Below are 22255 nucleotides of genomic sequence, written 5' to 3'. Positions count from 1 at the left end.
AAAGGGATACCTGCACACTTTGATAACCAGGACGTCTGTTTATACTCCCACTCTAGTGGTGCACATACCTTTGAACCAAGATACTTCTGTGACCTCTGTAATATGAGCAATTTATTATGGTCCTAGGAATGGAGGGGTTTTACGATATACATGCATTACTTGCACCTCAATATGTGTATTAGGCCATATAAACTTAATTATTAGTTTCTCATCCTCCTGTACTCAAAAAAGCAGTGCGGGAGGGCAGATTTTTATTTTATTTTTTTATTGACCAAATAACTGAATTAGCTAGTTAAAATGACTCAGATTGCAGTTTTCCTAGACTGCTCTAGCAAGGTACCAACTTTAGAAGGTGCTGGATAGCTGCACTCAGCCACCAGTGGTGTAAAAAATCTTTAATGAGGTAAGAAAAACGGCCATGTGGGCAGGGATGAGAAACTAACAATTAAGTTTATGTGAAATTAATTTATAATTACTTTATATTTGTGACCACTTTAAAGATCAAGACAAAACTTCATGTTCACACTCACACAATAGGTAAACCTGCTGACCACATTTTCATGTGTATTTAACATTTACCTGTACTGATCTTCAAAGTGTAAATGTAAAATACTTTGAACCATTAATTTCAGTACTATAAATCACACATGAGGTGCAAGTAAGTGTTAATAATAAAAAAACACTCTTGGTACAAGTAATGCATCTACTGCACTACATACAGTGTGACTCTTCTATTCCCTGGATCATTGATAAAGTGTTCATTTTTAAGAAACCATAGACTTCTTGGGTCCAAATGTATGTACTTTTATAAAGTGAGATCATGAATAGCTATCAACAGCCCGGGTATCCCTTTTGAGGAGGTATGTTGTACTTATGCAACCATGTAGGTAACTTGAATTGTGCAGAGTGGGGCTACATATGTAAGTGCAATATGGCAAGATTAGACTTAATAAATATGGTATTTCTGAAGAGATGGTACCACATTTACATGTTTATGGATACATGGTGATCTCATTTAAAGTCGACCTTCCAATAAGAACTGTTTTTGGATTTGCTAGAAAGGGTTGATGCTTTGGTGTTATACATTGATATCCAATTAAAGAAGTATAAAATAACTACAGCACAAAGGTGGTCTTTCAATACAGGTGGTCACTAATACAGGTTGCACTATACCTAGACACCTTCACTCTGTAAGGTAAACTTGGTATGGCCTTGTTGTGAGTGGTTATTGGAGGTGTACACTCCCATACAGCAATAATAGACTACAAAATTCAACTACACACCACAACATAATTCATTATATCTCTTGAGCCCATTGTGGTCCCATCACAAAACTTTTATCAAACATAGACCATGACCCCATCATTATTCACACAAAAATTCGAAGAATTTCAAACAGCCTTTTATGAAGTATAAAGGATTAAAGTTTTCAATAAAGTATTTTTGAACCATAATTAAGTAGATATCCCATAATTTAGGGATCACTGAAAGGTCGATCAACAGTCTTCCATCAGTGAAAGTTGTGTTTAAAAATATTTACACAGTGTGAAGTTACAGTCGATTTTGTAACTAGAGATGGACCAATTTTTCATGAAATATTCAAAATATCTGTGGTCATAAATCAGAAACTACATGGTGTATGGAGCTAAAAATTTGCATGAGTGATAAGCACCACAGGTACTACAAACACACCAAGTTTCATCAAATTCCAAGAGGTGACCCTAAATTCCTTGTTGATTTGACCCATATATATAAAATCACTACTAGTGCTTCATCACATTAGCTGTTAGATACCAAGCCTTAAAAGAGAATGTAACTGCTTCACCAGCATACAGATCAACAAGTTTAACTCCCAAAAGGCTACACTGGCCTACACATTATTTGCTAGTCAGGCAGCTAGCACATGTTCGGTGAACACAGTAATACTCACGGCAAGAACATCTCCTGTTGTAGCATCTTCATATGTGATCAAGTAGCCACAGAACCTACCATCAAATATAGTCACTTGTTCAAAGTGTACAATACCTTACCAGTATGTCAAACCAAGTATTGCAAACAGTACGAAGAAGGTCAGTCCAAATCCTATCCCAGAAATGATTCCCTTCCATACACCACTTCTCTGAGCACCTTTCAAGAGTTGGCCGTACCTAGTACACTCCATCTCATTATCAGACAAGTTATTATCATTGCTCATACCGTCCAACTTCTTTCTCTTGTCCACCAAATACTATCACAGTTTTGATTGAGCCAATCACTTCTTCAGCTATTGCTCCAGCTGTAGCATACTGTGTCTGTTCATTGCGTGTAAACTTCAAATTGAGCTAACATGTGCATGAAAACATCATGTCATAACCACAGTGTTCAACAAATCACAATCTGGAATAAAGTTAGCAGTTGCAGCAGCAAAACTTAAAATTTTAAACTAAACTCTGTATGTCCTACAAGGCACTTGTGAGAGTAGAGATTGTAACTGTTAAATGAATGCCCATACCAGGAGGTGAATAAAATCTATTTCTACCTACTTCTGATCATTTATGGGATATTTCAATTTAAAAACAACATTAAGTATTAGCAAGAGTTAATCTATAGTATGTTTAAATATATATGTAAAAATGAAGTAGGGATCCAAGCAACAAAAAGTAGTAGAACGAGAGATGAAGCAGCATAGCTCGGTGGAAAAATTCCTACATTGGCATGTTATAACAATCATTTTGTTCAATGCCGAAGTAGAATTTTCCCACCGAGCTATGCTGTTATACCATCATTCATCTCTTGTACTTGGCCTCACGACAAAATATTGCGTGTCCCGATTAAGATGTGTGGTCCTCGTGCTCGATCATTATTAATCAGCCAACATCAGTAATGGACATTGTCTCGAACCTTTCGTAAAGTTACAAGTATCTACCAAGTGTAAGCATTTTAAATAATTTTGTGGCATCTGCTGCTCAAGGATGTTGATATGGAAAATTAATGCCTTGATATGATTTCATTGCATCACGACCAGCCTAGCCTGACTGATGATAAAAGGAAAGAAAAGGTGCAGAGGGCACACACTCATTGGAACTCCAAAAGGTACATGCCACTGGTGAGTTTGTTATTGTGGCGTAAAATGGTGGCCATGTGTGTGGCCCCCAGCCTTGCAGCTGTGGTCAGCAAGCAGGCAGGCAGGCAGGCAGGCAGGCAGGCAGGCAGGCAGGCAGGCAGGCAGGCAGGCAGGCAGGCAGGCAGGCAGGCAGGCAGGCAGGCAGGCAGGCAGGCAGGCAGGCAGGCAGGCAGGCAGGCAGGCAGGCAGGCAGGCAGGCAGGCAGGCAGGCAGGCAGGCAGGCAGGCAGGCAGGCAGGCAGGCAGGCAGGCAGGCAGGCAGGCAGGCAGGCAGGCAGGCAGGCAGGCAGGCAGGCAGGCAGGCAGGCAAAAATTCTGATTTTTTTTCTTTTAAATTGTACAACCAGCCGCCTGGAAGTGTTTTCTTGTCTTTAATGCTGCATTTGATGTTAGATGGAGCATTATTCCATAAAGGTGATTTCGTTACATAAGATATCACTATAGGATGGTTTTTAAAGGCAGCATTTAGATGGCACGTATCACTTTTGGGTGGATTCCTATTTAAACAGTACTACCATACTGTTTGATAAAAACATTACTTTAATCAAACTTGCTATCATAACTGATTATAAGCCGACCAACAATCTTAGTGTCCTTCACCAGAGACTTGTAGGACCCTAGATTTGGTGAACTTGAGCCATCAAGATCTTGGATTTACTCCTAAGGCCTGGTTAACTATAATATATATCACTAGTAGAAGGAAAAATTAGGAATTTTCAGTCTGAAAGGGAATAGATTAATGTCCAACTGTAGGTGTAAGCCACATATGGCTATGACCTAATTCGTTTACTTGTGTAATAACACTTACCCATCCATACTACATCAAAAGGAAGAATGATGTCATTCAATTAATTAAATGCGTGTCTCAACTATCAAGCAAAATACCACTACACTTCGTTTTCAGCTATGTTCAGATCACTACACAGCTTTACAAATGAACACTACATGAAGGACCTCTGCAATCAATTCAGTCACAATGGAAAACTCAGACGATTCTTGTTATGTAGGGAAGCCATCACGCTGCGCCACCGCAAATTGACACCTTTCATTGTCAGCAAATATAAATGGGACACAAAGGAGGACAAAGGTAAAGCATAAATTGTACTAGTCAGGCTGAAGTGGCCTCTAACAGTCAGTCCTGTAGCCATACCAGTTGTCAAGTTACGCCTGTCTGAAGACATCAGGCAGTTAGTTAGGCCCATTGAAAATTGTGCTAAAATTTGTATTACTTTTTCGGAAGCATTTTTGGCTGCTTCATAGACACTTTTGGGCTTGCTTATATCTCACCAATACTGCCAAGGTGCCATTAAGGTATTGAGAGGCTGGTTTTTGGGTGATAATTTTCGTCCCGAACCTTCATAATTACACTACAAGTCACTCTGTAGAAAGTTCAGCCAAGTTACAAGTCAACCTGTAGAAAGGAACCCTGTAGAGAATTCAGCTACACTACAAGTAACCCTGCAGTAGAGAGTTCAGTTTTGTTACAAGGCCTTGAGAAAGTTCAGCTAAGTTACATGTCACACTGTTGAAAGTCTAGCTACATTACAAGTCACCCTGTAGAGAGTTCAGCTACATTACAGGTCACCTTGTAGAGAGTTCAGTTACATTACAAATAACCCCGTACAACAACATGATAATCATCCTGCAAGTATCTCTGTAGAGAGTTTAGTTAGGTTACAAATCACTCTGTAGAGAGTTCAGCTATAAACCATTCACTGTGTTGTCTAAGACAAGTCTCTGTGAAAATTTCAGCTCCTTACACGTCACACTATAGAGATACTATACTATTCAGCTCCTTACACGTCACACTATAGAGATACTATACTATTCAGCTGCAAACAAGTCAACTTGTATATGAGTCATGTGATAATTTTATATGATCAATTAACACAATTGCAAAATTACACACTTCAAAGAAAAACAGTAACTCAAATGTACATGTGGTTAAATGAGTAATTAAAAGTCACACTTTTCCTCGTAATTCTCATTCTTGTATCGCGGATTGCACATCCGTGGTCACCAATGTCTATAGTGTCACGTGAAATTGGGCCAATGAGAACGACATTTGAATGGAAGTCCTCACATTTGATTGGCTAATTGGTCGAATCCAAAAATAAATTTATGACAACGGATGCGCAATCCGCGATAGTAAGATCCAAAATCAGCCTATTTGGGTATGAAATTTCAAAGTGTGTATGATACAATAAGGTAGCACTATACATAGAGGTTTGAGTGATAGGTGGGGAACACATCAATAAGCCTTGCACCATTCTTTCTTCTAATTCAGTATGCTTGGGTTCACCAGTCATAATGATGTTATATAAAAGTAAACAAACAAGTACAAAGAAACAATAGGAATCTTCAGTCAGAATAGGGATCACAGCCATAAAAGTAGTGAAACAAGGAAGGTCACCTATACCTGAAGATATACTAGTCGACATTTAATCCCTAATTCAGTCATGGGTATAGGCTGAAGTAGGGATTAAATGTCCACTAGTATAATTTATTTCAAGTGTAGGTAATCCTCCTTGGTATAATCCCCCTTGTTTCACAACTTTTTTTATTTCTTTAAACCCTAATCAAACTTAAGAACCCCACATGAAAGCGCATTTTCGAATTCCATTTTATTACATTTTCTTTATCCAGACAGCCAAAGGAAGGGTTAACCAAAATTTTGACTGTAATAGCCAAGAAGTTACAGTGCTACAAAGTAGCAACAGCAGAACAATCAATTTATACAGTGACAATACAGAAAATAAACTACATGCAATTAAATAAATAATCATAACTTACAAATGCAGTCACTCGTCCAATGCAAGGTAGACTAACACTCATATCTTCTGTCTTCTTTGAAGTACAGACATGAAAAAAAGATTTTCAAACTGCTCTTGTTTTGGGGATCACGATGCTACCAAGGTTTCGCTGTTATCACCTTTCTTCATTGTGAAACAAGCACTCAATAAATTTACGTATTTTTTAAATATTTCACCCATTGTGTTTATTGCATTCTAATGTAAAATTTGGGCATGCACTAACATGTAGGATTAGATCTAGTCACATATATAAGGCAGCTACAAGTGAAAGATAACTTCTGCTAATGTAACCAGGCATGGTGCTAGTATAACAGGCATGGTGCTAGTATAACAGGCATGGTGCTCAGGCTGGTGCTAGGATAACAGGCATGGTGCTAGGATAACAGGCATGGTGCTAGGATAACAGGCATGGTGCTAGGATAACAGGCATGGATATCAAAACAATTACTACTCTTTCTATATAAGGACTTGGTACTATCCCTATTTTCAACTTGGAGATTTATGGGGTTCTGGTGTTTAAGAGACAATGTTAACATTTCTAACATCATGAGTCCTTCTCAATATAATAAACCACAAGTACATATCTTCTCCTTGGGAAAACTGACACGAAACAAAGATTTTCAAACTGCTCTTTCTTTGGGAATCGCTTAGTTTTGTTGTTATCACCTTCCTTCATCGTGAAACAAGTGCTTGAAATAATTTACAGAATTTTTTTCTAATTTGTAAATATTTCACCCATTGCATTTATTACGTTCTACTGTACATTAGGCTTGTGCTAACATGTGGGATTCTTACAGATATGGAGTGTGTTCTATTCTCATACAGTTGTACAATTGCAATGACAGAGCATTAGTTTGCCTTATGATGGACAAGCAATTCGCTATCATTTTTTTCTCACAATTTCATCTTTACCCTGATTATAGGAAAGGCCTAGAAGACAAAATTTACCCAGCAATGGATTCTCCTGTTAATGGATAATCTGATGGTGTAAATTGCATCTTGGTAGAGGACTGCATTTAAAACTATGACTGTTTATTTAATTGCACGTAGTTTATTTACCGTATTGTCACTGTACAGATCAATTTTTCTGCTGTTGCCACTTTGTAGCTTGTAGTGCTGTAACTTCACAAGTTCTTAGATTCTAGAGCTGAACTTTGGTTGACCATTCCTTTGCCTACTTGGATAAAGAAAATGTTATAAAATGGAACTTGAAAAATGCACTAACATAATTATGGGGTTCTTGCAAATTCGGTCACAATTTTAAATTTCAGTACAAGAATAACTGTAGGAAGGGGTCAGCGGCAAAAGGGGACAAGTGCCATTTGAAAGATTAGGTGACCACATAATGGATGTTAAACACAATTTTGGGACATAATTGAATTTTTATAATATTTGCTAAAAGTTATATTAAGACTGCCATGAACTTTTAAACTTTGTTGTTTACTTAGTGACAATATTATTCATATGGTTAAACCAAGCCATTCTAATTTTTAGAAAATGGAAAATCTAAAATGGTTCATGTCCCCCTTTTCCACAGACCCCTTCATTTGTACAGCTACAAGTTATTGTGAGCTACAGCCATACAGAAGATAGCGTGGTTTCTACAGACCATCTGATGTCTTAACTACAAATATGGCAGCTGAGATATCATAAATAAAACTTTGGAACATCTGAAAATGTATCTGGATATGATGAAGCCCCACATGTACCACACATCATGATATAATATAGTCCTCACCCATTGTGTAGCAGCACCAAACAAGATGAGAAAAGGAGCACATCCTAACACTAGAAGTGTTAGCTGCCACACATACACAAACCCTCCTACCAGACCACCTATACACACTCCTAATGCTTGGAATACAAAGGAAAATTTCTCTCCTATTCCAGATGATACTTTCTCCAAGTCACTACAACACAAACACATAACAATATTGTAACATGTTGAACATACTTGTTCAGTCGTGAGCTCAGTTCTCCAGATGAATGGACATCAAACCAGCTAATTTCTTGTCTTAATACTGCATGGAAAAACAGCCTACGAATCTTTCTAACTTGTCGTTCACTGGAGAACTGAAACAATGTTATTTGTAGCCAAGCAAATCCTTGAGCTAGTATCCCCATAACACAGAAGTATACAATGATGGGATAATTGATTTCATCAATTAAGTCATCAGCTGCTTCACTCTCAGAACAGTTTGTTAGATTCTGTCGACAAACTGTGTAGTCCACAAACTCATCAATCGTTAAACCAAACACAAAAAGAAATACGACTAAGGTGGCACCATGACACACTCCTGATATTGCTCCCACTAACATCATCATATAGTCCAGTTTGGTGGCATAACGAAACTGTGGATGAACATTGATATCACTCCATAGTTAATCTTATACAACAAGATGTAGTCAACACTTCATAATACAATAGTCCCTCTATTATCCAAACTAACTGAGCCCTGAGAGTGTTCAGATAATCAAAAAGTTCAGATATATAGAAGCTCATTCATTTGTATACAGAGTCTTATTCAGTTAACTTGTACAAGGTAATTTGTTTGTGGTTGAACTCTCTACAGGGTGAATTGGTTTCAAGCTGATCTCCCTACAGGGTGACTTGTAATGGTCTGAATTGCTAGAGTGATTTATCTATAGCTGCATGGTGACTGTTCTATTAGGTAGCTGAATGCTCTATTAGGGTGACTGTTCTATTAAAGATCTCGATCTCGCTTTTGCTACACATAGTTCGCTTTCAAATCATAACTAAGTGGTTTGTAATCCGATTCTTCTGTACTACTGCAAGGACTTTCTATGATGAATATTCCAGCTACATACCGATTTTCAGCTGATTGCTCTAAGCGGCATGCCTGGTAGGCATGAAATTTTTTTTATTCATAAAATTTGATCACGTAATTGTGACACAGGTTGGGTTTTGTGTCATATCTCCATGGTCCTTATCTGGATTCCTTTCAAACCACAAAAAGGCACTCCTACAATGGTTACTCCATCTACATAGCATTTTTCAACTCATTCCTCCAAGAGGTTTACCCTGTGGGCATGACAGAAGTTCGACCTTATTTTACGCAAATAATCAGTCATATCTCCGCAAATGTTCATCAAATTCCTACCAAACTTGGTACTGAGATCCGCTTTATTGAGCCCTTTAAAGTGTGCCAAATTTCAGCCTGATTGGAGCACACATTGGTGTTTTATGGCAGATTTTGCGAAGTGTGCAAAATGAAGAAAAATAAAAGAAAAACAAAGAAATTAAAACAAAATTTTGGTTGCTTGTATCTCGGAAATGTCTGGAGTGATTTTCTTCAAATTTGGTATGTAGACTCCCCTATCTGGCTGGCACTTCTGTAGCAAATTTGGTTCCAATCAGATAAGGGATCACAGAGCTACACATGTGTGAAAATCGTGTTTCCTTTCTTCCTGTCAATATACTCACGGTGTGGTGCGCCGGCTTCTTGGGCCGCACGACACACTACTGTGTCTTGATTTTATATTGGTTATCGGAAAGTCATATCGGTGCATCTCTAAGTAAAACTGTTATTTAGGATATTACTAGAGCACAAGTGCCCATAAAATAGATATTTGTGTATATCTGTATCTGCTGTACTGTATTAGGGATCATGGGATTTTCTGGCCAAAAATATCATGAAGTATTGGTTAGGTTTAACCAAGCCCAAAAGTGCCTTTAGTATGACCTGAAATACTTAAACGTTGCTACGAAATTAAAAATATATATATTTAGTGAAATTTTCTACTGACTGACTGATTGCCTGCCTGAATAAATAATGCCTTCAGACAAGTATAACTCAATAATGGCTAAGACTATAGGCTTGATTCTTTCGCTGCTCGACATCGCTTCAACCAGAGACGTGCCCTTAGTACGTACAATGTTTGTCCTCCTTTGTGTCCCATTTCTTTTTGCTGACAGCTCAAGGTGTCGATTTGAGGTAGCTAACAAGATGGCTTCCTGGAACCATCCGTATTTTCCATGGTGACTGCAGAGGCGCTTCTACTGTTCTTCATTTGCAATACTGTGAAAACAGGCTGAACATAGTAGAAAGCAAAGTGTGATGGGCACTTACACGAGTCAGTAATTGATAGTTGGGATGTACGAATTGTCTGTATTTTTCATGGTGACTGGATTAATTGTAGAGGCGCTTCTCCTATTGTTCTTCGTTTGTAGCGCTTTGTAACGGACTGAACATAGCTGAAAGTGAAGCATAATGGCCATTCACTTTCGAGTCAGTAATTGATAGCTGGGGCACACATTCAGATGACATAAACTCTGGCGCTCTAATTTCTTTGATGCAGTAATAATTTTACCAAAAAGGTAAACAAACAAGTATAATGAAAAATTAGGGACTTTGAGTTCGATTAGGGATCATAGAAAAAAAGTAGTGAAACAAGGGAGGTCGCCTACACCTGCAAATATACTAAATGTCCACAAGTATATCTGCAGGTGTAGGGGACGTCCCTTGTTTCCCTACCTTTTTTTTCTATGATCCCTAATTGACCTTAAAATTCATTATACTTTATGAACTCTTGATTTCATATTTTCATATATCTTTTCAAAGACAACACTTGACATGTGGTGGACATGTGGTGGACATCTTCATAGTGCAAATCACACTAGTTAATTTCAGTCCAGTCCATGGTCTGTTAATTCACAGTTTGTTTTACATCATCCGTCAAAGGGAAGAGATTATTCCTTCAAAGGGAAGAGAAGGTGTACAAATTATCAGTGATTAAAGACAAGCAGAGATAGTATATCAAAATCCTATGAGGAAGCACATTTTTGGCATATTACCTCCATTTCTCATTAATGCATTCCTAAAAGCCATTTTCTTTTGTTATTCTAATCAATTTTTTTGTTTACTACAAAAGCAGCTCATTAGCACAAACATATGTCATGGCCACTCCAAGTTGTCTCCCTTAGGGTTTGGGTTGTCTTCCTAATCATGTACAAAGCTGGTTTTAAGATTTTCTCCCATATACTAATTGACACCCACGCAATAAGGTGATAAGTTAGTTATCACCCAGCACCGCACTTGGATTGTCACATGCACTGGGATATAATGTAATTGTAGCGAGCCCCACCATATGAGAATTGTCCATTCTCAATAGGTATGCAATTAAATTTATGGCTTCTTGACGCTTTCTTCCACATTTCTGATGGCTATTTTAACCGTCCCTTTTTACACATGGTACTCCAGCATATTGCGACTGTTATAAAGCTTTGTAAACTTTTAAGACTGTTCTTTACAATCCATGTTGGTAGTTCATACCATGAAACATTACATTAATATGCAGCAGTATAAATAATTGCTCACATATGACATCACTTGTGCATGTAATCTAGAAAGCACAGAAGACTAAGGCTATAACAGTTAAGGGAAACACCACTATCAATGAATGATTCTGAAAATCCATATCATTAATTATGAGAGATCAACAGCTAATCAAAGTGATGTCAAAATACATTGCAGCTCATAACAGGTTTTTAAGCACCCAGTAAAGCCATATAAGAAGCCAAAAGTACACTGTATACTGATGGCTTCTGGATGGATTAGTTGAATGGAATGTTCATCCATCTCCCTTATAAGGGATAAAGGCACATGTAGACCAAACTATACAGGTGGCCACTAAGACAATTTCCACTGTAATTATGTTGTGAAAGCACAGCAATTATGAGATTGCTGCGTGCTCTTATTACAAGCCTTGATACAATAATGAACTAGTTTTTCAAAATATGACTCGAATTTTGGATGGGCAAGCAGTGGTAAATAAGCTGCAATTATCCACTTCCACCTGGTAGTGGTGAATTTAAAAAAAAACTGTTTCAAATATTTGTGAAACATTGGTAGAATTAATGCGTGCACTAAAGACCTGATAAGAAAAGCAGCTCCACACAATGGTAGATAATCAGTGTCTAACAGTAAATCCAGCCCCATAGTACCAAGTGCGAAGGAAGAGCTCACTGTGAAGGGCTAAATTTGTAACTTGCGCTACATGCATCCCAGAGAGTTCCTGTTTATTGTAATGAGTAGAGAACAAAATGCTTCATAGATTTCTATTAGTACAAGGCACTTCATGGTGATAGCTTGTTGGGTTAAGCCCTGTAAATTTCATGGTGAAGCCATATGGAGTGAGCCACCTTAAGTGCTGATCATACAAGCTACTACTGCTTAGTGCTATATAACCTGGTAGTAGCTATATCCACAGTGTTGGGCAAGTTACTTTGTAAAAGTAACTAGTTACATATTACTTGCAACTGAACTATTTAGTTACAGTTACATACAGTATTACTTATAAAATAAAGTAACTATAATAATATTACATATTATATTACTTAGTGTCCACAGTCTTAAGCTGTCACGTGTGAAACTACCGCTTTATTACGTTACATGATTGCGTTGTTGGAAAATGTGCAAATCTTGGTTATCAGTAAGAAGCTGGTGAATAAGCTTCATTCAGTAGGCTTCATTATTTCATTCTGGCTAGGTGTTACTCAGAGGATAACTAACGAGATTAGTAACTTTGTTACTTGTAGTAATAATATTACGTAATATTAGACTCGTTACAGTAACTATATTACTTAGGTAACGCGTTACATTTGTAAGCAAAGTAACTTGAGTTATATTACTTGTTTTATAGCGAATTTCGCTATATTACTTAGTTACCACAAAAGTAATAATATTACATAATGCATTACTTATGTAACGCGTTACTCCCAACACTATATATCCATACACTATATATACACTAGCCTATCATTCAGTGAGATATACTTAGTAGGTAACATTTATACAGTATTTGTACATCATGCCCCTGTGTGTTGATGTAAATTTGATATGCTCAAAATAACCACTTTTCCCTACCATCAGCTACCCAGAGTAATTAAACATGTGGGCTGAATCCACTGATAAACAATATGAACAGTCACTAACAACATCCAAGGATATAGCACCACTCAACTTTGTCAGTTTGCCAATGCTTAATTCGCCAGCGGCAAACAGAGATGGGTTTCCCCTCAGTTTAGGAGGCAATAAATAGAAATGAGATCACATGATCATAAATAAACCGCTGGCAGCATCGTGACAAAAGACTGAAGGTGGAAAATTCGTATTGAACTTAAACTGTCAGTGCAGCGGATAAGTGTATTCAGATTTGTGTTGAAATGTGGTCTAGAGATCAACAAGAGCACCTGTTTAACTGCATGGGATGCCGTTTAGAGTGATAGTTAGTATTTATTTAATCAGCATTTGTTATCTTTTTTTGCTTGTAGGCTGATAAATTCCACTCCAGTTTATGATGGAGTGGTACTACATAAGCACCTTGTGCTTTAATTCAAGATTGCTACAAGTCTGGTATTAAGACACTGCTGTATTGTTGCATGTACTTTTAGAAGAGAATAACTAGCTAGCGTTCGTAATTGGTGAGGTTATATTAGTATAGTTAGTGTAAGTATAGCACAAACATAATATGGTGATGCATAACACATATTTAAAATGCTACCAAGTGCCCTAAAGTCTGGCTTTGCCACTGAGCATATTATATATTTTTATAATGGCTTCCTGAATATTGAAGTACATTAAATGTTTATTGAACTCATCATTATCCTTATATGGAATAAAACTAGCTAGATATGTTACACCGGTACCATAGATTCTGGTTACTAGGAGGTACATGTGGTTTATATTGCTGTTAAGCGTACATGGCATACGTACACTAGATGTTAAGTGTATATAGTTAAAATGGCTGCTCAAGGTAGCAAAAGACCATTAACACAAACCAGGAGTGACAGTACACTTGAATGCCTCGCCAGTCATGTGTCTATCAGATGTAATAGTGATAGCTCATGTGATAGCTGCATTTGACTTTCTCAACATTGTCATTTTCTCAAACTATTTGACTGCATATATTGGCATCCAAAAATGTGGCGGGAACAAACACCATGTATATTACATATAGTTAGAGGGAGGGTACTTTCAAGGTTGAGCCATATTTGCAATAGTGGCTATTTCACGGATTTATAAGCAAACCAAGTACAAATGAAAACTATGACTAGCTGAGCAAAAACTGGTCATTTTTGCACATTCCTTGAATTCCATTTTATTACTTCTCTGTTACCTATAGTAACATAGTAGTGGACAGCCAAAGTTTTAGCTTTAGTGATGAGTTATAACACTAGACAGTTGGAATAGAAATAAATTCAATTTGTATAGCACCTAAATGGCAATAAATTATAGGCGCTTATTTAATCAATTACAACTCATGACTGAAACAAGCTACAAAGACAGAGTTTGGCTCAGTCTGTTCACAATGAACTGGCATGTCAATCAAGGTATAGTGTTTTCCCTGTGTGTCTCTGTGCGAACAAAGAAGAAGGCCATTCCAAAAATAAAACAATGATTTATTTCTACTGCATCGTAAATAAGCCCCCATAAGGCAAATGCCTTATACTGTACGAACACTAAACAAAGATTTTCATATTCTCCATTACAGGCAAATCGGTGTATAGGTTTATAGATTTGAGCTTTCTTTCAGTGCATACTAAAAAAATTAAAACATGAGTAATTTTTTTATGCAGCATGTATATTTTAACCCAGTTTATTTTAATTTTTATAGCAAAATAGAATTTCGTGAAAACAGCCGGTTTTGGCTCAGTGGGTCACAATTATTAAATTTAAAAAATGAAGTAGAGTTCCAGCAATATAAACAAGATGATATTACAACATAGCTAAACTGTCACTGGCATGTTATCACCATCTGTTTTAATGCCAAAGTAAGAATTTCCCACATGGCTATTGTAATTGTTACCATCATACAGTACGATAGTACTGTATAGTAGGGACCACAAAGGAGTACGCGTGGCCCACGAAATAACATTACCCAAAAGCAGCCTCATTTTTCCCAGACGACGATGAGGCAGTATTGGTTAGGTAAACCTAAGCCCAAACAAGCTTTCAGATTGACCCGAAATGCTTTCAACAAGTTGCTAGGGAATTTTAAAAAAATTATTTAACGGGATTTTCTACTGACTGACTGATGCCTTCAGACAAGTGTAACTCGATAACTGCTAAGGCTACGGGCTTGATTTTTTCACTGTTTGATGTCACATTGGCCCGAGAGGTGCCTTTGGGCATACCGCAGTACATACAAAGCATTCTTCATGGACTTACCAGTGTCCTCCTTTGTGTCCCATTCATCTTTGCTGACAGCTAAAAGTGTTGATTTGACGGTAGCACATGTTGGCTTCCCTTTGAAACAGAAATCGTCCATACTTTTCATAGTGGCTATTTTGATTACAGAGGTGCTTTCGAACAGTTCTTGATTTGTAATGCTGTGTAATGGGTTAAACGTAGCTGAAAAGTAGGGAAACAAGAGATTACAAGTACACAAAAAATTTGGAATTTTCAACTAGAGTAGGGACCATAGCACATCGATAAAAAGTACTGAAACAAGTTGGAGTAGCACACGATATTAAATCACAGTAAAACAATAAGAAGTGTTATATCCCTACTGTGCATTTCCGTTATGGTAACTTGAGCACAGTAGGAATATAAGTTATAGTTATATCCCGGTACGAGGGTGATATCATTGTTATTACACAAGTCCGAGGCGGAGCCAAGGACGAGTGTAATAACATGATATCATCTGAGTATACGGGATATAACTAACTATTTTATATCCCAGTGCGCAGAAGTTTACGGATAGTAAATTAAGTTCCGGTTTGAGTTCCTGTCACTGTACTCAAGATTTTGTCCGAATTGTGTGGAGATTCTACTTCGTAGCTACAAGAGAGACCTTACATACTGCCTACAAACTGTAGCGAAGGGCGGTGTTATGAAGCAGCGGTTCCAGGTACGATTCGCCTTCGTCAGAAGAATTGGTATGGTGGTGTCGCGTGGAGTGCAAGAGAAAAATAAAGACCAACAAGTGGCTACCATAGTCCGAGATAGAACGATGAAGCTAGAGGAAGTTCTTCACCATAGTGACCGTTGGGAGTGATTGCTGGAGCAAAAATCATCACTGACTATTCTTGACATTTGTTAAACTATTGTATTGGTAACTTGTAGTGTTATTGTAACAGTTTTCTTGTAAGATTTAGCTACTTTTAAGTGCTGTATCGGTGTGTTTTGTATCAATATTTCCTTATTTGGCTCTTTGTTCCATTGGTAAACAATGCCATTCGCGGTTATTATGATGTCACGGAAGAGACTGAGTGGCTCCGCAACAGGGTGATAAGTTAGTTATCACTGGGTGATAACTAATATATCGTACAGTAGCAGCGCCGCTCTGTCTAGCTGTATGGTAGTTATAAACCAGCGCGGCGCTTTGATACTCCCACGCACTGGGATGTAACACTTCTTATTGTTTTACTGTGATTTAATATCGTGTGCTACTCCAGCTTGTTTCAGTACTTTTTATCGATGTGCTATGGTCCCTACTCTAGTTGAAAATTCCAAATTTTTGCGTGTACTTGTAATCTCTTGTTTCCCTACTTTTTACTGCTGGAACTATTAAATTTTTAGTTTGTTCACTTTTTGTTATGACTGTGACTACTTTATTGGAGTGTTTCAATCTCCTGCTTGTCTTGAATGACCTACATAGTAGAGTAAGGGGTGTGGTAATAGAGTAAGGGGTGTGGTAATAGTGTAAGGGGTGTGGTAATAGAGTAAGAGGTGTGGTTTTACCTCTACAGCAAAACCAGTTGATTGCAGCTAGATCAGCGTGCAGTGATCGTTAAGTGCGAGGCACATGTTTGATTGTTTAGGGTGTGGTTGGATCAGGGATCAGGGATCACTATACACTCAGTTTAGGGGTGTGGTCAAATCAGTGATTGCCGGTGGATCAGCAATCACTATATACTCAGTTTAGGGGAGTGGTCAGATCAGTGATTGCCGGTGGATCAGCAATCACTATATACTCAGTTTAAGGGTATGGTCAGATCAGTGATTGTTGGTGGATCAGCAATCACTATATACTCAGTTTAGGGGAGTGGTCAGATCAGTGATTGTTGGTGGATCAGCAATCACTATACACTCAGTTTAGGGGTGCGGTAAGATCAGTGATTGTTGGTGGATCAGCAATCACTATATACTCAGTTTAGGGGTGTGGTTGGATCAGTGATTGTTGGTGGATCAGCAATCACTATATACTCAGTTTAGGGGTGTGGTTGGATCAGTGATTGTTGGTGGATCAGCAATCACTATATACTCAGTTTAGGGGTGTGGTCAGATCAGAGATTGTTGGTGGATCAGCAATCACTATATACTCAGTTTAGGGGTGCGGTCAGATCAGTGATTGCTGGTGGATCAGCAATCACTATATACTCAGTTTAGGGGTGTGGTTGGATCAGTGATTGCTAGTGGAACAGCAATCACTATTAGGGATGGGCAATTATTCAATTATCGTGATAATCGTGATTATTTTATTGGCAATAAATCAACATCGTGTACTTTTCATAGACTAGTGATAATTGAAATTGGCAATTATCGTGCTATAATCGTGGTAATCAGAGAAATATATGTAAATTTTTAACCATTCAATTAACAATTCATGATGTGTTCAGTGTTTTTCATCACAAGAATTGAGTTGGTAATAATCGTGATAATCATGATATTTGTTCATGACAATAATCGTATAGCAAAATATCAATATCGCCCATCACTAATCACTGTATACTCGGTGTGGTCGGATCAGTAGTGAATCAGCAATCACTATGGTATAACAGGTTATTTTTGAAGGAGTTTAATTTTCGAAATATTCAAAGACGAGGGCGTAGGCGGGGGGGGGTTCGGATGGTTCGGACGAACCCCCCTTTCAAAAGCAGAATTTTTTAAAATTAATAATCACACCAAATCTTACAGCCCTGGAGCTCTCCGGTAGCTACTTGCCCACTGGCGCTCCTCTGTACTACTCCTGAGGGTCACATCACATTAATGTTGAACCCTGCAAATCATATCTATTGCATCACGTGATCAATTGCGCACGTGATGAATGGCATGGGTGAAATGGCGAAGGACTGTTCAGTGGTTGGTTGAGACATATTACAAGCTTAAGGCAGCAGCTGCTAAACTTGAGTGGTCGTGTTATACATGTGTCAGGTTAGCACGAACTGTGAATTGTTGATGTATATTTACCTGATGAATTGTTTGTTTATTTATTACATGCTGTGGTCACGTGATGTCTCGAGCATATTGGAGTACAAGCCAAGTCTGAAGTTATTGACCATCAACAGGAGGACCGGACGAGAATAATGTATATAGCTGGAAAGAAGTATTGCCAACTAAGGGACTCGAGTGTGGAGGGCTTCCGTGTGCTAGGAAATTGAAGTTGGCTGTCAGTATGCTGTCTGGAAGTGAAGATTAGTTAGTTTTACGATAGGTTTATAGTTTCTATAAGCTGCATAAACAGCAGTGTGTAGGTTTTAGCTAGTTAGATGCACAAACATCTTTTAATGTTACTGCCTAAGGGCACATTTTGTGTATGCATCATTTTCGTTCAAACATGGTCTAGGGGAAGCACCCAGGCCTTCCCCTTAAGACATTCCGGCCACTTTAAATCCGAACCCCCTTCAAAACAATCCTGGCTACGCCCCTGAAAGAACACAGCTTCTACGAAAATTTTACACTTCAAATATAAAGCTGCCTTGTGCCAGGTCGGGCAAATTCTGTCCACTAGTATTAACAGAACTCCACATCTTATCATCCCGGGTAGGAGAAAACACTGAAAGAATACATGATATTGTATCTCTTTCCATACCTAGCAGGACTTATATTAGATGCTGCAACGGCCACACCCACACCAAATCGACAGTGAAGAATGCTCGTTTTTCATTGGCAAAAATACCACTTTATCTTTAAGTATATGTTAAAGCATAGTCGCGAGTGCTATATGAAAAATAAAGTACGAGGCGCGCGGCCTCGATGCTAATAAAGCACGAGGCGAAGCCGAGTGCTTTATTAGCATCGAGGCCAAGCGCCGAGTACTTTATTTTTCATATAGCACGAACAAGGCTATGCTTTAAATGATTTATGGAACTTTCTAGTCGTGTAGCTTCACCATACACTAGGGCTCGTAATTAACAAGCGTTGCACGAACTATTAGCCTGAACGCACACAAACTAGTTTAACAAAGTAACTCATGTGTATTTCACCATAGTTTGGCATAGTAGACGTTCATCGCGTCTTTTGGCAGGTTTTGCTCGCAACCCACAATCGATTCTATTGCGAGTCACATAGTGAAGTATTTCCGTGATATCTCCAGGACTTGTCCGTTTACAATTAACAAACGTAACAGCAACGTTACCTTCTCCCACCCATCATCGAAGCATTTACGTATGTCTATAAAGCAATCCAGTGGTGGAACTCGTATGGCTGGGGTGATTGATCACTCAGCGCGGCGAGGCTATCAGCCTTCACCGGCTTGGGTGATTTAGTCGTACTGGCGCGAGCCCCGTAGGCTATTAGCCTACACTAAGGCACATGGGCAACTGTGCTTTATTGCCCACAAAGAGTGCTTTATTGAACGAATAAAGCACTCTTTGCGGTGAAGCAGTTGGCCGGCTGAGAGTGTGCTTTATGAAATTTAAAGTACACTTTTTTCCTTTGATCTCGCCCACGCAAAGTTCTATAATGCATATTATAGAACTTTGCGTGGGCAAGATCAAAGGAAAAAGTGTACTTTAAATTTCATAAAGTACACTCTCAGCCAGCCAACCATGCTTCAGACCACAAAGAGGGCTTTATTGAACCGCAAAAGAGTGCTTTATTGAACCGCAAAGAGTGCTTTATTGAACCGCAAAAGAGTGCTTTATTGAACAAATAAAGCACTCTCTGCGGTGCAATAAAGCACTCTTTGTGGGTGATAAAACACAGTTGCCCACGTGCCTTGGTGCAGGCTAATAGCCTGCGGGGCTCACGCCAATACGACTAAACACCCACGCCAGTGAAGGCTGATAGCCTCCACTGCGCTGAGTGATCAATCACCTCAGCCAATACGAGTTCTACCACTGGATTGCTTTTATAGACATACCTAAATGCTTCGATGATGGGTGGGAGAAGGTAACGTTTGCTGTTACGTTTGTTAATGTAAACGGACAAGTCCTGGAGATATCACGGAAATATTTGCCATGTGGCTCATAATAGAATCGATTGTGGGTTGCGAGCAAAACCTGCCAAAATATGCGATGACGTCCTTCCATGCCAAACTATGGTGAACTACGCGTGAGTTACTTTGTTAAACTAGTTTGTGTGCATTCAGGCTGCTAATAGTTCGTGCAACGCGTGTTAATTACGAGTCCTGGTTGTATGGTGAAGCTACACGACTAGAAAGTTCCATAAATCATTTAAAGCATAGCCGTGAGTGCTATACGAAAAATAAAGTACGAGGCGCTTGGCCTCGATGCTAGTAAAGCACGAGGCGAATATGCTTTAACATATACTTATAGAACTTTGCGTGGGCGAGATCAAAGGAAAAAGTGTACTTTAAATTTCATAAAGTACACTCTCAGCCGGCCAACCTGCTTCATCGACCACAAAGAGTGCTTTATTGCACCGCAAAGAGTACTTTATTTGTTCAATAAAGCACTCTTTGCGGTGCAATAAAGCACTCTTTGTGGGCAATAAAGCACAGTTGCCCACGTGCCTTAGTGTAGGCTAATAGCCTACGGGGCTCGCGCCAGTACGACTAATCACCCAAGCCGGTGAAGGCTGATAGCCTTGCCGCGCTGAGTGATCAATCACCCCAGCCAATACGAGTTCCACCACTGGATTGCTTTTATAGACATACCTAAATGCTTCGATGATGGGTGGGAGAAGGTAACGTTGCTGTTACATTTGTTTAATGTAAACGGACAAGTCCTGGAGATAATACTTCACCATGTGACTCACAATAGAATCGATTGTGGGTTGCAAGTAAAAACCTGCCAAAAGACGCAATGAACGTCTACTATGCCAAACTATGGTGAAATACGCGTGAGTTACTTTTGTTTAAACTAGTTTGTGTGCGTTCAGGCTGCTAATAGTTCGTGCAACGCTTGTTAATTACGAGTCCTAGTGTATGGTGAAGCTACACCACTAGAAAGTTCCATAAATCATTTAAAGCATAGCCGTGAGTGCTATATGAAAAAATAAAGTACATCGGCACTTGGCCTCGATGCTAATAAAGCACTCGGCTTCGCCTCGTGCTTTATTAGCATTGAGGCCGCGCGCCTCGTACTTTATTTTTCATATAGCACTCGCGGCTATGCTTTAACATATACATATGGTTTTACTACTTGGATCAATTGCTAAATGACAACCTATTTACAAGGAAAAAAACAGCTTCAGAATGGGAGGCATAGTACAGTTTTATTAACCTAAAAGTGCCAGATTTCATAGTAATGAAATGAACGAAGTGGCATATTATTGTGAGATTTATTACAGTAAATAAAAACGTATTTCATTGCTTTAAGAAAGTAATGGTTACATAATTTTGTAGACCTACATATTTTTTCCAAATTAACTTCTGTACGTTGGGGATGAGCAATCTTTTAGTAAAAAACATGTATGGACGATGTACCACCACAAGTGTGGGAAAGTTGTGTCACCCATTTAATTCATTTGAGGTGCACAATCTTCCATTGGAGGGATCCACCACCAATGGAGTGGAGTACTGCCTGTCTTAGCAGCACAACATTATGAGTACTGAAAAGTACAGTTGACAAAACGATATATTCAGGGAAAAAGTTTACAAATCACAAAATAGTAATATATATTTTATTATTTTTTGCAGTTGTCCAGCTCATGCCATTCTTTGTGCTAGTGATGTCATGATATAGGACATTATAGGATATTACATATCATGATATAGGATATTACATATCATGATATAATGGTATAAATATATTATGATAATCACTATACACATTTATGCTCATCATTACTGCAAATTATGGCTACAGATATGTGACCCACTGAGCGAAAAACCAGATGTTTTTCGCAAAATTGTTTGCCATAAAATTGTATTGAAATACACTGGGTAAAATACATGAAAAATTTGCATACACTTTAATCGCATTCGTACACACTGAAATTAGAATCAAATTAATAAAACCTATACATCACTGGATTTGCCTTTTAATGGAGAGTAAGAAAATCTTGTTTCGTATTCACACAGCAAAGGATATGTGAGTTATAGGTGTTTGTTTTACGATGCGGGTTAAAAACGACGTCCACCGTCGTCAATTCTTAGTTGGAATGGCCTTCTTCTTTGTCAACAGGGAGGAGTACACCATACCTTGATTGATTAGCCAGTTCATGGTGCACAGATTGAGCCAAGTCCCA

The 22255-nt window shown here is 38.5% G+C and overlaps 1 protein-coding gene across 2 annotated transcripts in view; it reads right to left on the bottom strand.

Annotated features, from left to right (window-relative positions):
* LOC136239561 (ATP-dependent translocase ABCB1-like) overlaps positions 1 to 22255 on the bottom strand; it is an 83706-nt gene that overhangs the window by 32606 nt on the left and 28845 nt on the right. For both annotated transcript variants that reach the window (XM_066030308.1, XM_066030309.1), the window contains exons 3-7: positions 7870 to 8267; positions 7654 to 7825; positions 2197 to 2321; positions 2031 to 2147; positions 1931 to 1985 (exon numbers count right to left, since the gene is read on the bottom strand). In XM_066030308.1, the coding sequence (XP_065886380.1) occupies positions 1931 to 1985; positions 2031 to 2147; positions 2197 to 2321; positions 7654 to 7825; positions 7870 to 8267 (867 nt within the window). The remainder of the gene's footprint in view (positions 1 to 1930; positions 1986 to 2030; positions 2148 to 2196; positions 2322 to 7653; positions 7826 to 7869; positions 8268 to 22255) is intronic.

Source organism: Dysidea avara, chromosome 11 (genome assembly GCF_963678975.1).
Source record: "Dysidea avara chromosome 11, odDysAvar1.4, whole genome shotgun sequence".
NCBI classification, from domain to species: Eukaryota; Metazoa; Porifera; class Demospongiae; order Dictyoceratida; family Dysideidae; genus Dysidea; species Dysidea avara.
The sequence above is the reverse complement of the archived record's forward strand: the minus strand, read 5'-3'. Positions and strand labels throughout refer to the sequence as shown.